This window comes from Cygnus atratus, chromosome 3, assembly GCF_013377495.2.
Source record: "Cygnus atratus isolate AKBS03 ecotype Queensland, Australia chromosome 3, CAtr_DNAZoo_HiC_assembly, whole genome shotgun sequence".
Lineage (NCBI taxonomy): Eukaryota > Metazoa > Chordata > Aves > Anseriformes > Anatidae > Cygnus > Cygnus atratus.
Genome location: NC_066364.1, coordinates 36556524 through 36573424, shown reverse-complemented (window position 1 = coordinate 36573424; position 16901 = coordinate 36556524). Strand labels below are relative to the sequence as shown.

The window sequence follows — 16901 nt, the reverse complement described above, 5'->3', positions numbered from 1 at the left end:
TGACTCCATGACTGGATGCCTAATTCAGCATCGAGTGCCTTCACCCGACTGTTTCCTGTGAGATTTTTATCATGCGAAGTCAGGCAGTACAGCTTGATTAAAGAAAAAAAACACAAAAAAACGCTTTGTAAGATAAAGTGTTATTAGAAAGATGCAGAAAGACTGAAATCTATAACCCCAGAACTACCTTCTCCCTACTGAGGAAAGAATATTGCCAACCCCTGTTTTGGTAGCTTGTAGCCTGTTGCAGTGTTTGACCAGAGTACACTTTGTCAAGTCGCTTTTCCCAAAGTCATTATCATGACATCTAGAGTATGCTTAAGTTTGACATTTTGCATTTTCACATTTTCCTGGGAAAGCTAAGAGAGCACAGCTAAAATTGAACATCACAGCTTGGATTTCTTAACTTGCCCTGGTTCCGAAAGCTTTGAACAAAGTTGTTGTGTTTTATTGTTTACAGTAAAAGTGAGTTTGAGAGAGATATCACTTGTATGTCTGTTGTGCTGTACTGCTCCCTCTTTATAGATGGTTCTTTAAAATGTTGAAAATGTGGAGTTTATCTTCATTCATTATCCAGAGTTCTTAGCAGTTTCTGGCACTGTAGGAGCTAACAAGGTGGAGCGCTGAGATGCACTTGGTACCTTGAGATAGAATAAGGTTATTGTCTTAAGATGTAATAGAGAGAAAATGAAGAAATAATGTCGCTGGCCATATAAGTACAGGTACTGGAATACAAAAATCAAGTCTTAATAATGGCTTAATATAACCTATCTTGAGCACTTTAACAAGGGAACAATGTGCTGAGTTATGAGCAATGTAAAAATCTTTGAATAAACTGATTAGTGAACTGACTTTTATTCTGTATTTAGTGATACACCTCAGTTTGTAGATCAGATAGCTGTTTGGCACATTGTTTTTCTTCCAGAGTGCAGTAGTAGCAATGAAATACTGGATTTGTGGACTTCACTAAGAGAGTTGTTAATGCACCTTGAAGAGGCTAGTAGTTGTCCATCTTGCAGAGAAACTGTCCTACTAGCTGGAGAATTGGGGGAGAACCACTCGCTCCCACTTGCCCAACCCACAGATTTGTAATTGTGAAGCTAGTGAACAGCACCAGAACATGTTATCTAGAACATAAAGTTTCCTGCTGGTTAGCAATCCAAGTGCATCTGGAAGAACAGTTGTGATAAAGAAATATTTTACATGCTTCATATTGAGCTTTGGTTGAGGTGGAACCTTGTAAGTCATTTAGTTTAAGCTGGTTTTGTTCTTGAACATCTTTGTGTTGTTGTTTTTTTAAACTGCTTCTGATTTCCATGTGCTACATGTTTTTTGTTGGCTCTGTCAATTTTAGGGATGATCTAATGTGTTTTTTTCACTTACATTGATAGTAAATATAAATGCAAAGACTGACAAATTATTCCTTTTGATATTTTTCATTTTATTGGGCAGTAGGGGAGCCTTAGAGGTTTAGGAAAACATTTTGTTGCAAATCAGTCCTCTCAAAGGAGTGAAAAAGCCCATTTCATGCATTAAAAAATATATCAAGTAGTCAAATTCAATAAGTACATCCATTCTAGTGATGCACCAAAAACGTGTACAGAACGAGCCTGCAGTCTTGGGCTAGAAAAAGCTGCTTCAAATTTTGTTTCTGGTGTATTGTAATGGTTATTGATTTTCTTGATTATTTTATTTTAGATTTTTTTTTTCTTCCTTGCAACGCAAGGACAAATTTATGGCCCTGTTAAAGTCAATGTGAGTTTTTCCTTTGACTTAATTGGGGCCAAGATTTCATTCCTTGCCCTGTGTTATTTATGACTCTTCTGCATAGGTAAGATTTTACATTTGCTGTTAATTATTGTCTGTCTCTATTCATCGGAGTGACTAAATCTCAAGAAAGATGACAGGCATATTGATTTTCCTTGCATTTTATGTCTTTGAGTGTGGGAGTCTTTGGCTTAGTTGATAAATTTCCCTACACGATGAGCAGTTTCTAGCCTTTACAACACACCTTGGCTGAGCTGATGGAAATGTTTCTGATGGAGTGAGTTACTGTTGGAAAATGCTGATTAAACTGAGTGAGACGGCTCAGTGGGAATATGTCAATGCGAGGGGATTTTTTGGGGGGAAATAGGCTGATTTACACCTTGATCCAGCTTCATCTAGACATTTCTGAAAATTTAAGTTCTAATGAAAATTTGTCTTTCTGAATTTTAGTTCCAGCTTGGAAAAACTGAATGATTCAGAAACACGGGCACTTTTGTGGCTCTTGGTTGTCTTATCTGTGTAAACCTCTCTGTGAAGTAACATTGCAGCTTTATTACTGCTGTTATTGCTGGGGTTGAGAAAGAGATGTTCAGGAAGTGACTTGATTTTTTCCATTCTAACCAAGAATTACTATTCTCACGTCCCATTCACACCCTGTAGTCGTGATATTTTAGATACGAATCCTGTGCGTGAATAATTTTCTGAGAAACCTCTTAGATATATTAAAACTTGCTTAATTTTTTGCATCCATGATAGCAGACATGAAGTCCTCTCTTCAACATCCTTTGTCCATAGGATCCAAAATAAATTTTCTTTTTACTTTGTTTTGCCTTCTGTTCTAAACACTCAATGATATTACATGCTTTAATTCAGGTCTGGAATTACTTTGCATTTACTGTGGGGTAAGCACGTTCATGTCAACAGTTGCTGTGAAGTAGCTGTTACAGCAGCCTTTGTTTTCCTACAGCATTAGTGTGCACTTCTACCCTTCAGGATGTCAGATACTTGGGGAGGCTTGCCTCTGTTTGCCCAGTTTACGGGCATGGCCCTTATTTTCTACATGCCTAAAATAAATGTTGGAAGTTTTTTTTTTTTTTAAGTAAGTTTTTTTTTAAGCTCAGGAACAGAGTATTCTGTTTGCACGCTGGCTTTTCAGGTCAGTGGTGCTGCTGCTTGCATTAAGGAGCAGAGTGGCGCAGCGGAAGCGTGCTGGGCCCATAACCCAGAGGTCGATGGATCGAAACCATCCTCTGCTAGCAGCATTTTCTTCCCCTCCGCTCAGCCCTGCTGAGGCCACACCTGGAGTCCTGTGTCCAGTGCTGGGCTCCCCAGTACAAGAGGGACACAGAGCTACTGGAGTGAGTCCAGAGGAGGGCTACGAAGATGATGAGAGGCCTGGAGCAGCTGTCGTATGAGGACAGGCTGAGAGAGCTGGGCCTGTTTAGTCTGGGAAAGAGAAGACTGAGAGAAGACCTCACCAATGTGTATAAGCATCTGAAGGGAGGGTGTCGAGAGGATGGAGCCGGTCTCTTTTCAGTTCTGCCCAGCGACAGGACGAGAGGCAGCAGGCACAAACTGAAGCACAGCAGGTTCTGGCTGAATATGAGTGGCACTTCTGTACTGTGAGGGTGACAGAGCGCTGGGACAGGCTGCCCAGAGAGGTTGTGGAGTCTCTTTCTCTGGAGATTTTCAAACCCCGCCTGGATGCCGTCCTGTGTGCAGCGTGCTCTAGGTGATCCTGCTCGGCAGGGGCATTGGACTGGATGATCTTCAGAGGTCCCTTCCCACCTCAGCCATTTTGTGATTCTGTGAATTCCTCCTGGTTGATCATGCTTCATACGTTCTTTAGATACAGTATCAGGTAGACTGATAATTGTGGGTCAGCTCTGAAAATCCCAAGTGGTAACTGAGAGTAATTTGAATATTCACTTAAGTGACCGCAGTTGAAAAGCTCTTGGAAAGAAAAAAGAGGAATTGTATGTCTCAACTTCTTTCTTCTGTATTTTTTGTGGAGTAGAAGAAACAGGTTATATTTTCAGGAGGCTGTCGTGTAACACGGTAGTCTTTTTTCTTTCTCTCTCTTTTTTTTTTTGTCCTTCCATGGTGGCATCTGCCCATCTTGTTTTCAGTCCTTGTGTTCAGCAATGTGTAATGCTTGTTCCCAATTCAATATCTGAAGCAATCTTGGCAGATAAGAATCTTGACATGTGATTGTGTTTCCTGTCAGTTAACTTCACTTTCTGAGTCAGTATCCTGACACTTCTGAAGAAGGCTAAACATAAATAAAACAATGCAGGAGAAACTTCTGCATGCTTGTGACCAAGGACAAATAAATTAGGGAACCAGAAATCCTTAGGCATTTTGGATTTGGTAGGTCACCTTCCCTCTAAATAAATTGACATGAGCCCACTTAGTACACTAAAAAGAGGAGGTCCCTCATTTGCTGTCTTCTGAATCAAGTAAAAGTGTTTGTCTTCTCAGTGCTTCCTGGGGTAGGATTTTTTTCTATATAAAGATAAAAACTTTGGGTTGATTCCTGGTCACTTCAAGGCATTTTTTCATTGACTTTGGAATTGGGATTTTACTTAAAGTGACTAGCAGACAACATTGTTCAAACAAGATAATATTTGTGGCAAATCGGCGAATGTATCAGAGATTTAATCTAAGCTAGCTTCAGAATGCTATCAAATGGCCTTTTAAGTTAGACAAGATAAAAGTCTTGTGCTTTGCTATTCTGGGACGGAAAGAAGTTTTTGATATGTAAGTGGAAAAATATTTGGGTTTCCTTTAGAGGAATACAGACCAGAAAGCCTTTGTCATTCTTATTTAAACTATGAAAACTTCTATGGTTGATTTAGTTCAGCAACAAGTGCAGTGCAGTGCATGAGCAAAAAAAGAGCGATTTGGGGAACTCTTGGGAGATGATAGGCAAAAAAGTGGTGGGAAAGTAACACTGCTTTCTAATCACAGAATCACAGAATATCCTGAGTTGGAAGGGACCCACAAGGACCATCGAGTTCAACTCCTGGGTCCCCGAAGCACCACCCAAAAAATCAGACCATGCGTCTGAGAGCATTGTCCAAGTGCTTCTTGAACTCCAGCAGGCTCGGTGCTGTGCCCACTGCCCTGGGGAGCCTGCCCCAGTGCCCAACCACCCTCTGGGTGAAGAGCCTTTTCCTGTTATCCAACCTGAACCACCCATCGCAGTTTCAAGCCATTTCCCTGGGTCCTGTATATAGGAGCTTCACATAAATTATATGAAGCTTCACATAAATTGATAAATAGATAAATAAAAGAGAGGGATTGTCTGAAAAACCTCTAAGGGCCTCTAACCACCTCCTTCTCTGCTCGTTCTCCTCTTTCTTCATTTTCACGATCTCCCTCTTTAGTACTGGCATACAGTCATCAGGAGATCACCCTCTAGATGATGACAACTTGAGACAGAACCCTTTGTATATTGCATTTTTTAGTTTTTCAAATTCTGCAAATTGCATTAATTTAGGAATAAATACATAGCTTCCAAGAAGCCATGTACCTCAAACTGGACGCCATCGAATGCATGAGTATAACAATCTTCTTTCCATGCAAACAACCCTTACACCTACAAACAGTCCACACAGTAATGTTTCCAACATGTTATTACAAGGTGGAGCAGAACACACATGAAGAACTGCTGAAAGAGGTCCCTGTCCTCTCTCCTATCTGTCAGATGTATCCAACCCCCAGCTACATTGATGGCTGATCACTTGCTTGCACAGTTGCACCCTGAACAGAGGCAAGAGAATGGAAAAGTATGAATGACTTTAAAAGTTAACTATTGGTGTTTCCAAGGCAAATTTAAATAACTATTCTTGATCATTATTCCATTATTTTTATCATAAAACATCACTGAGCCTTTAAAAGAAGGAGTCAAGAGACCAAAATAAAAATATACTTCAGGAGTCAAGGTTTTCTACTAAAGAGTAAGGAATGCGAAGTCTTACACGATCTGAAAGATATGCAACAACAGCATGAATATAACATCTTCTGTCTTATTGCATTAGTGTGTGTTTATGTGAAAAGATGATTATAATATGTAATTTCAATTAATACAGTGAAACATCTTTGTTTTTCCTGCGTTGCTGAGATTAAACACAGTTTTGTTTTTGCTTCCTTTTACAGGTGGCCTTTTTGAAAATGTGAAGAACTCAGATAACTATGTTGAAAACTGTTCTCAAATCCACATCCAGCACAAATGTGCAGATAACGTCCAATGGTGTGACTTCTAGAAAAAAAAATCCACCAGAAATATAAACCTAAATGGCAAGTGGGGTATTGCTCTTCATATCTGGATGCATTTCAAAACTGAAAACAGAGAGAGTTAACTTTTACATCCAGTACGTTCTTAGATGGCATTCTAAGAGTGACTTACGTGTTACATCCAGCTGGGATCACTGTTACGATCTATTCATAGCCATAAGGGAATTGTCTAAGTACTTAATACTAACTTTATTGGACAGTGTAGTGACCCGTATGTCCTAAGAAAACTGGTATCAAAGAGAGATCCTAAAATATTTAATGTTTTGGATGCCAAAGTAAGCTCTTTCTTTGTTCTGGTAGAGTTAGAGGTCCATAAATACAAAATATAAAATCAGATCTTTTTTGTCAAACTTGTATGTGTATCACGTGTATTGTTTCCACATTAATGTTTACCTTTCTTCTTGAGAGAGAAGTTTTCATATTGCTACACCTCATAAGAATTTTGTGAAATTGATAATATTTTGGAGCATCAAGGTTTTATGTTTCTTTGGAATAATTACCCCTTCAACTTCAAACAAGATTATATACCTGAGGGCTGGCTTTGCAGAAACTGCCGGAAATGAAAGATACTTGTAGCAAGTCAGTACAGCTTCCCTAAATTGTCTTTCTCTGCTGTGAATACTTACCTGCCTTTCACAGGAGTGACAGTGCATTTGCACAGAACACAGAATCTGTTACCGTTTGGGGTTTTAGAATGGATTGTTCACTTGTTAGTTGACAGCAATAATTTTCCCCATCCCTTGTCCAGCGGTACTAGTGCATGGGCTAAGGAGAGGAAAAGATGCCTCCTGGCATTTTTGCCTGAATTTCTGCTTTTTGGGATGGACTGTTTTTAAGCTAGGCGGAGGTGCTCCTTTAGTGTCAACCAGTTTTCTTGTTTGGCAAATCAGAGTCAAGTACTGGAATAGTGCATCTGACCTAGTGCAACAAATCCTGTGTTTTCAACATGTATAGAAAAAGGTATCCAAAAAGAAAAAAAGAGAACCTGTTTACATGGGCTGGCTTTTTCAAAGCCCATCTTTAAACCCTCAAAATAAAAAGATGCTACCTTTTTGGAAAACAGTCGTATTTCAGGAGAACCAGTTCTGGAGGGAGTATTCTTAAAGGAGTTCTTTGAAAATTCCAGAATTTTGAAGAAAATGAACACACCCTTTACCCACTTCATGATGAAATAATCATAACGTAGGAAGTGATCCTTCAAAGTATTGGACACCTTCTCTGAGCTTTACATATCCAAGGACAAATAGCTGAGGCCTCTCAGCACCTAGTCTGGATATCATCTTGTTTTTCAGTTATTATTTTAGTTTTCAATGTTCAAGTAAGAACAAAAATATTTTGTATTCAGGAACTCAATTATCCAGCTCCAAGATATTTTGTCTATGCACCAATGTTTAGTCATTTTATAAATAAAATATATTTTCTAAATCAGTTTACTGTTTGTTCTGCTTAATTTCTGTGACAGCTTCAGCTTCCCAGAATATGGAAGAGAAATTTGCAGACAGATGACGTTCATATCACACACAAATACTCCAACTTAAAAAACATTTCCAACCTATTTAAATGACCCCTGTTATGGTTTTGCACACATGGAGCAATCTTAAGTCAGAGACCATTTATGCTTTTGTGGTTATGTCTGTCACATCATGCACAGCACTAAAAAATGGGGGTAGAGGAAGAAGAGGGGAGAGGTGTGTCTTCCTAGGTGGTGGTTGCTAAGAGAAGAGCTGGGCATCAGCCTGCTTTTGAGAGGTGGTGAGTTATTGCCTTTGCATCACTTACTTTTTCTTATTTTTTCTTTTCATTTATTAAACTGTCTATCACAGCTCTTGCCTCCCGTTCTCTGTTGAGTAGCATCACGATGACGTTTGGTTGTTGACATCATCTTGAAAAGCTGGGCTAGTACAAAGTACAGTCAGTTACTGTGATTTTTTTTAGTATCTAGAATTAGTGGTACATTTTACTTTAGTTTACATACCACGTTTGGATACACCTACAACAGAAAGCTTTGTTTAGTTTTGAAGCGTGTAGACAAGCTCAGCATCTCCATGCAGGTGAGAAAGTATGCACCAAACAGGAGGAGGCCTTACAGCTGTTTTTTTTAGAAAACATTTGACCCTACTTATTGCTTACCCTGCCTCCCCATTGTTTTGTATGTTTCACTGCATTTTTCATGGCAGAAAGTATCTCAATTTTTGCTTTCTGTAGTGTCAAGCACAGTGTTAGTCTTAAAGTAATAACAATAAATCAGCAATGACGTTAAGTCCCCAGCTCACATTAGCCGAGACAGATGTGCAGCCTTTCCTAACGTGCAGTTTCTAAACAGTGTAAGGCAACAAGAAGCTATTATAAATGTCAGCTTTAATTCTAATACACTATCAAGTTATGAAGGTGGCTGTTGGTGTGGTGCACAGAACATGCCTATCTGTCAGAGCAGGACCATTCTCTCCATTAGCAACAATGAAAGACAATATTGTTTCTGTCATTAATGGGTCATAGGATGATTATAACAGTGTAGGGCTTGCTACCCTTTTTAAACAGGTTTGACCATTGTAATGAACTGGGATAGCTAACCTGGCATGCCAAATAGGTCCCAATGTTTTTATTTTAATTCCAAAATTAGGATGGCTAAACGGTTTAGTTTAAATTGCCTCCTCTGCAGGTTAGGATAAGCTGAATAATAACAAATGGGTTTGTACAGGGAGCTATGCTGGTGCTGCCCTGTGAGTTGATGGCCAATTTCTACCTTACCTCTGTTTCACTTTTCTATGTAGGGAACCTTGTAGATATAAGGAGCAGCTTTAATTAAAATTTACAATAGCTGGTTTTGCACAGAACACTCTGGGTTTAAATGCAAATGCATTTCAGTAATTTTCTTTCTGTTTCGATGCCTGTATTGTTGTTCCTCCAGAACATCACTTTATGGTTTCAATTTCAGACTTTGCATTCTTTCCTTTGTCTCCTAGCAAACTGTGTTCCATTGTAAATGACAGGTTACTTGTCTGAGGTACTGTATTAGCTCACCTGCATCGTTCCTCTTGGTCCCTGCTCTGTCTTTCTTGCTACTGTTGTATCACTTTTGTTAAAGCACTGCACAATCTGCAGATGAACAAATTATAGAAATATTAAGCAACCCTGTCTTTGATACGCTTCCTCAGTTTATTCTTTCAAAGTGGGCTGTATTGCCTTATGGCAGGCACCAGGGAGCGTTAGGCAATTTTCACAGAATATCAGGAATTTTACATGTCCATGTGCTAATTGCTCAGTAGCAACATTTGTGCCTTCCCATATCTGACTGTGACAGATAAGTGTGATATTTTTCTTATAGCAGACAGCAGTTACTGTGTTCAGATCCCGTGGTGCTGTGGTTCGGGACAGTCAGATGGCGTTCTTTTAAAGATGACCATGACTGTATTGTCTCACTGCCAAATTGTGTCTAGCAGCATTTGCTTTGTTTCCATCCAGTGATCTTATACATGGATTGCACAGGTCACTATACTGCATCCTTATTGATAGGTGTTTCTACTATCTGCTTATATTCAATGATGATATAAATGCATACAAATTTCTCATTGTAAACAATAGAAAAACTTTATTTTAAAATGATATTTTATATTTTAACTTGCATACTTTTATTCACTTCTTCAAGGTTGTGAAGCATTTTACTATCTGTCTTTTGCTGTGATAACAGGAAAGGCTGCATATAGGTTCTGTGTTGCAGCAGCAGCAGCTCCACCAGCTAGGGGGCTGTGAAACAGACTTTACACCTTTATTATTTACACTAGTTAATTACACCCTAATTGGCTGGCTATCTTGTCTTTTACCAACATAGGTTTCCTCATTTGTATAAGTACGTTTGTGTCGTAAGGGTCATGATTCTCCTGCCAGTGACACTGTGTGGGCAGAAGTTGGGTTATACCCGCTGGGGGCAGATGGGTGAGTACAATACAGCTGCCATACCCGTCATGTCATGACTCCGGTGGAACGATTGCCAATTTACATCATGATATACAGCATGGACAGGAGGGAGTTGGCACCTCTTCTGCTTTCCCCGTCACTCCCACTTTGGAATAGAGTTGAGTTGGCACGCCTCTAGAAACAGGGCCAGACATGTCTGGGAAAGGCCTGAGACCATGTCTGGACAGAGGTGGAGTTAGTTGTCATCATCATGCTATTGTAACGGGAAGGCTCAGCACAGATCCCACATGGAAATACAGTGCAAGGACACTGGCTGTAGAAGAAGAGGGGAGAAAGGAATTCAGGCAGTGCTTTCTACCAGCTCTACGAGACAGATCAGTAGGCTTATTGAGTATATTCATGATGCAATGCCTCTTCTCTCCTTTCTAAACGTTGTCAAAAGTTTCTCTCTGTGACTAATAAGAAGCATGACATGTAATGATCCAATTCTATAGTTAGTGTAGGCTGTTTTCTCAGATTACCAGACTTGCCCTTTACCAGGCTTTGATTTATGTGGACCTAATAAGAAAAGGGCAAGAACAGTCCTTTGTTTGAGGTCTGAAAGAAAATGGAGGTAGGGGACAATTTACAGCTTGTGCTTTGTTGCCAAAAAGGAGAAAAAGGTTTTGTAAAATTGCTGGAACAAATATTCTCAAAACATGTGATGCAAAATGAAAATGTACTAAATCAAGAGCGCCTTTTAAATTGATGGCCATTGAGAAGAACATATGAGCTGTAGTTTTAGTTGATTCATGGTAATTATTAAAATATTTTGTGGTTGAGATGCACAAAAATGTCTTGACTGCTGCAACCTCTTATCTTGAGTTTTAAAGAGCACTGCTGGTTCCCATCCACAAGCACAGTGGGGCAGGTCTGGAAGGTCGGTGCTCAGGTAAGCAAACAAGGCATGAGGAAGACAGGGAGCACAGCTTGACAGATGGCTCTGAAAGATGCTCAGGGGGATAATAGATTAACAACTTGTCTGAAGGAAATTATTTCGTGTCCTGAAAAGGGCTTTTTAGATTGCTGCAAGCAGATGAAGAAACATGTTGGTGGGTTGGGGATTTTGGAATTGGTGTCATAATTTGTAAATGGAAACATATTTCCTAGCCTGTTGGGTTTTTTAAATGGTCACATGAACTCAAAAGAACATATTTTCTTATAATAATGTGGATATGTTTTACATTTTTTCTAATTACCTGTGATTTGCTAGGGTATGAGTTCCCATCTGTACCTTCATCATCTTCTAGATTTTGACACTCGCTCAGCAAGAGTCACCATTTGCACTAGGGCATATTAGCTTTTATGAAATTTAGAAAAAAAATGTTTAAAGTAGAAACCAGTGGTAATTTGTTGTTATAGTTACCAGAATACTACTAAATAAGAAAGACCTCACATGGGCTATTTGTTTTGTTATGTATCATTCCACATTTTAAAGTAGATTTTTTTCTCTTGCTGGTACTAGACAAATGTCCCATTATTAGTATTAATGATTTTTATTTAGGCCATAGAACACAATTTTAAAGCATTTTTGAAAGAGATGGATTTCAGAACCCATAAGACTTTTCTATCTCTTGAATCCAATCTTCTGTTAGTGCTGGCACTCTTCCATATGGTTCTGTCTCATATGACTCGCTTTCATATCCTGATCCCTCATAAATTGAATCAGTTATTTTTTTTGTCCTGCTGCTCTTACTGGAAACCTGATCTGGAGCCTCACTTTTCTGATAGAAATCTGATTTCTGGTATAAGTGTATCCTGGGGTGCATCAAGCATGGCATCGCTAGTCGGTTGAGGGAAGTGATTGTCCCGCTCTACTCTGCGCTGGTGCGGCCTCACCTTGAGTACTGTGTGCAGTTCTGGGCACCACAGTACAAAAAGGACATTAAACTGTTGGAGAGTGTCCAGAGGAGGGCGACGAAGATGGTGGAGGGCCTAGAGGGTAAGACGTATGAGGAGCAGCTGAGGTCACTGGGCCTGTTCAGCCTGGAGGAGGCTGAGGGGGGACCTCATTGCAGTCCACAACTTCCTCATGAGAGGGAGTGGAGAGGCAGGTGACCTATTCTCTGTTATCACCAGTGACAGGACCCGTGGGAACGGTGTGAAGCTGAGGCAGGGGAGGTTTAGGCTGGACATCAGGAAGAGGTTCTTCACTGAGAGGGTGGTTGCACACTGGAACAGGCTCCCCAGTGAAGTAGTCAGTGCACCAAGCCTGTCTGAATTTAAGAAGAGATTGGACTGTGCACTTAGTCACATAGTCTAAACTTTTGGGCAGACCTGTGCGGTGCCAGGAGTTGGACTTGATGATCCTTATGGGTCCCTTCCAACTCGGGATATTCTATGATTCTGTGATTCTATGATTCTATGTATCCCTGGCTAATTTGTGCCAACAGCGTTCTTTAATGTAAGTATAGTTTTCTACCTGGGTTCTTAAAATTTATTCCGTGTTTGGGAAACAATCCTGTCTCCCCTCAGTGTTTGTTTTATTAATAGTTTCTTTCACCCAAAAAATTGTGTTCTACCAGATTCTGTCTATTCTGATTTGAATTAATCTTTCTTGTGAAGGAGTGAACAAATTGTGCACAAGGTGTGGGTCTTAGCAAAGTGACATTAATACACCTGTATTTCCTTTGGCAATACCTCGTTTTATGTGTCAGAGCACATTTCTCTCTCTCTCTCTTTTTTTTTTTTTTTTTTTTTTTTTCACATCACCCCAGCTCTTCTCCATTTCTGTTTCCAGCTGTGGTGACCCAAAGAATGCCATTATTCTGTGGTGGAAAATCCAGTTATTTAAATGCATGACTCTGTGCTTTGGATGTTTGAACCTTTCCCTCACTTTCCTGATCCTCATCTTTATTAATGATACTTCTGATTGTTGCATCAGCAAATATTCTTAAAACATTTATAGTGGACCATGACACTGTGTGGTGGTCACTAGTGAAAATGTTTAATAAGATTGGTTCATGGGAAAACCATGGGTTCATTGGTTCTCTGGCCTGTTACTTCTCTTTTTGGTTTCCACCAAGAGATTTACCTTTGGGCTTCAATTTAGACCTCATAGAAAGCATCATTGTTCTGAGCTTAGATACTTGATGTTTTGGTCTTCATATCTTTGTGGCCGGTGACCTGGGTGATTCCTACTTTTCCCGACTGAGTGTATAAAACTTCAAAGAGAGATTTGACGTGCCACTGACTGATCAGTGCTTTTGTTTTTCCATATGTAATATTATTTATATCCCAAGCAAATAATAATGCCTTATATCCTAGATAAGCATTTTTAACTGCGACTTCATCAGATCCACCATTCTGTGTGTTGTGGGTTCACCATCACTACATCATCTGAGCAGCTTTGCACATTGTGACACATGGGTGACACCTCTCAGGTCTGGTTCTCTCTTTCTGCACAGGTCAAGCACAGCACACCTGTCTTGATTTGGTGGGGCTGAACAAGGGAGCAGTTGCTTGTTTATTTTAAATATATGACCTGCTTGGTATATCTGTTAGAAGTGACAAAAGCATGCATTGCAGAAGGTTGGATTTGTCATGGCCCAGAGTTTCTGTGTGAGATCCCTTTGTAACAGGAGAGGCCACCATGAAAAGGTTTTCTATTGTGTGCATAAGCCTTATGCACAGGTCATAACTTTCCACTGTGACTGGGCAGTACAGTGGTTTCACATAGTCTTTATCCTGGAATCCTAGAATATCCCGAGCTGGAAGGGACCCACAAGGACCATCAAGTCCAACTCCTGGCTACACACAGGGCCACCCAAAAATCAGACCGATGTCTGAGAGCGTTGTCCAAATGCTTCTTGAACTCTGGCAGGCTCGGTGCTGTGACCACTGCCCTGGGGAGCCTGTCCCAGTGCCTGACCACCCTCTGGGTGCAGAACCTTTCCCTAACACCCAGCCTGACCCTCCCCTGTCCCAGCTCCATGCCGTTTGTTCCCTCGGGTCCTGTCGCTGTCCCCAGAGAGCAGAGCTCAGCGCCTGCCCCTCCGCTCCCCTCGTGAGGGAGCTGCAGGCCGCCATGAGGCCTCCCCTCAGCCTGCTCTGCTCTGGGCTGAACAAACCAAGGGACCTCAGCTGCTCCTCATGTCTTGCCCTCCAGACCCTTCACCATCACCATAGCCCTCCTTTGGACACTCTTTAATAGTTTTATGTCCTTAACACCAAAAACTGCACACAGTGCTGGAGATGAGGCTGCACCAGCACAGAGTAAGGCGGGACAATTCCTTCCCTCAACCAGCTAGCAATGCTGTGCTTGATGCACTCAGGGTATGGTTGGCCCTTTTGGCTGCCTACTGCTGACTCATATTTAACTTGCCATTGACCAAAACCCCCAGATCCCTTTCTGCGGGGCTGCTCTCCAGCCTCTCATCTCTCAGTCTATGTACCAAGGGTTTCCCCTTCCCAGGTACAGAATGTGGCACTTGCTCTTGTTGAACTTCATGCAGTTGTTGATTGTCCAGCCCTCTAATTTGTCAAGATCCTAGAGTTTGGGAAAGGCTGATAGCTATGCTGGGCCCAGGTTTTTCGGTATCTTGAAGAGAGCACTTTGAGGTTTAGGGCCTGGTTTAAAGCCTTGTGAGACAGCAGCACAGAGAGGCCTGGGCATTGTCAGGCATATTTTATTGCAACTTGGTTGGAACAAATTTCCTCATCAACAAGCAATGTTAAAACCATCATCCTTTGAGTATAAATTGAGTGATTTGGTTTTCATCCTACCACCTTTAGTATTTCTGAAATTGACCAGCCAATGTCACTGCATTCCTCTGCTTACCACAAAACACTGTGTTTTGTCTTGCTTAAGCTCAGTTTTCAGTAACAATTCATATTAAGCTAGCATTTTTCCAACACAAGGCTGCTAATCATAGTGGTATGGCTTTATGAGGTGGAGGATGGATCAATGAGTAGAATTTGTACAGATACTTTTGTCTGATTAGCTGTGTGTTTCATATATTAAGATGTATCATGGACTTTATTACCCTAATGCATGCACAAATGCTCAGGAATGCCATGCATATCATCCACAGCTGCAGAAGATAAGCCAGGCTAGCATTATTTATTAATTTAATATGATCCTTTAATTAAAGATTATACCGTAATACACAAAATGTAAATTTACTTCTGGTATTTTCTGCCTTGAAGTGTTTTGTCACATAATCCAAGTGCGGTTTTAAGTTTTTGATGATATATATGAAAAGGTTTTTGGTTATTTGGAAGAAAGCATTAAGCAATTGTGAGCTCGTCACATGTTTAGACACAGCCTCCTGTATGGCTTCAGGGATCGGACTCGCTCCTTCAAATAATATCTTGTACATCTGATTTCTTGAAGAATTCAAGATTAAAGGTCACATGCGAGCAGTCTTCCCCCTGAGTCTGTTGATAACAAAGCACAATTTTGTCTTTTTTATCCTTCTAATGAAACAGTGTTGCACACATTGCAAAATTCTAGTAATTTCATTTTACTGTAATTCATAAAGAGAATAATAGGCATGAAACAATGCACTGGGGTGTTTTATTAGAAAATTGAGGGCCAATCTTCACTAGTTTTTGCAGACAGTTTTTCTCCTTCCCTCTGTGTTGTTTTTCAGAATTGCATTGCTTTGGTACTATCTCACTTCTGCAAAAGGCAATTTTGTTAAATGTATTCCCGAATGCACTGATGAAGTTATAACTGTTTGGCAAAGGCTTGGAAACAAAAATGTAGCAGTGAAAAACGAGCATTGTCAACTGAAAACTGATTTGTGATCATGAAATGCGGACAATGTGGTCAACATCATATCATCTGTTTACCACCCACTTTCAGGCATCCCAAGGGAGGTGTTGCATGTCAGGAACATGTATGAGCTCTGTCAACTCTTCTTTGCTGTCAAATCATATCAGATCAGAGACTTTTTCCACCCCTCAGGACTGCAGCTTTTGCTCAGCACTACTGGATATGCATGGTTTTTGTGGCTGGCACTTGTGGGTTTGGGCACTCAGTTCTTTCTGTTCATTCATAGCTGTTTCCAATCTGCACTCAAAAATGAGAGAAAAACACAGTCCCGTCATGAAAGAGATGTTTTAAGGAGAAATACATTAAAGATTTTATTTTTTATTTTATTTTTTTTTATTTTTTAAAGCAGTCAAGGATTTCATAGACAAAAAATGAATTTTCTCTAGGCTGTTTGTAAATAAAGTTCATTTTATTCCATGCTAATAGTTGTGTGGCGTTTTGGCACATATGTGGAAAGCTGTTGCTCCCAGTCTGCTAGGAGATGATATTTCCTTCTATTAATCTGTAATGTGCTTACTCTGTCTGTAATTTATGTAGCAAGGAACAAGAACTGAAGCACTCACACGGGAGAGGATGGCTTCCTTGCACGACAGAACTCTTAAAAGCTTAACCTTCACATCTCCATTTCGCTGGAGAGTGACTTTTTACATGGGCACATAATGATAGGACAAGGGGTAATGGTTTTAAACTAAAAGAGGAGAGATTTAGCTTAGTTGTTAGGAGGAAATTCTTCACTCAGAGGATGGTGAGACACTGGCACAAGTTACCCAGAGAAGCTGTGGATGCCCCATCCCTGGAGGTGTTCAAGGCCAGGCTGGATGGGGCTTTGGGCAACCTGATCTACTGGAAGGGGGCAGGGACTCCCATGGCAGGGGATTGGAACCAGTTGGTCTGTAGGGTACCTTCCAACCCAAACCATTCTGTGATTCTATGACCTTTAACCCATAGGATTATGTTTCTAAAGGCAATGTCCTAAACCTGTTTGTATTTATTTATTAGTTTCACTATGGTATATTTTTACACTGTTTAATGGCAGCTGATAACTTCCCATATTTTGCAAGGTGGGGTGTTTGTTATAGTCTCAGTTGTTCTCTTGTGCAGA

The 16901-nt window shown here is 40.4% G+C and overlaps 1 protein-coding gene and 1 non-coding gene across 3 annotated transcripts in view; both read left to right on the top strand.

The window, feature by feature from the left end:
* Positions 1 to 7493, top strand: part of UBE3D (ubiquitin protein ligase E3D) — an 82871-nt gene extending 75378 nt beyond the window's left edge. The window contains exon 10 of one of the 2 annotated variants that reach the window (XM_035559555.2): positions 5929 to 7493. In XM_035559555.2, the coding sequence (XP_035415448.1) occupies positions 5929 to 5949 (21 nt within the window). In that variant the 3' untranslated portion in view covers positions 5950 to 7493. The remainder of the gene's footprint in view (positions 1 to 5928) is intronic. The other variant, XM_050709989.1, reaches the window with a different exon arrangement.
* Positions 2952 to 3023, top strand: TRNAM-CAU (transfer RNA methionine (anticodon CAU)). The gene has a single exon. It is a non-coding gene; the product is annotated as a tRNA-Met (tRNA).
* Positions 7494 to 16901: the final 9408 nt, after the last annotated feature.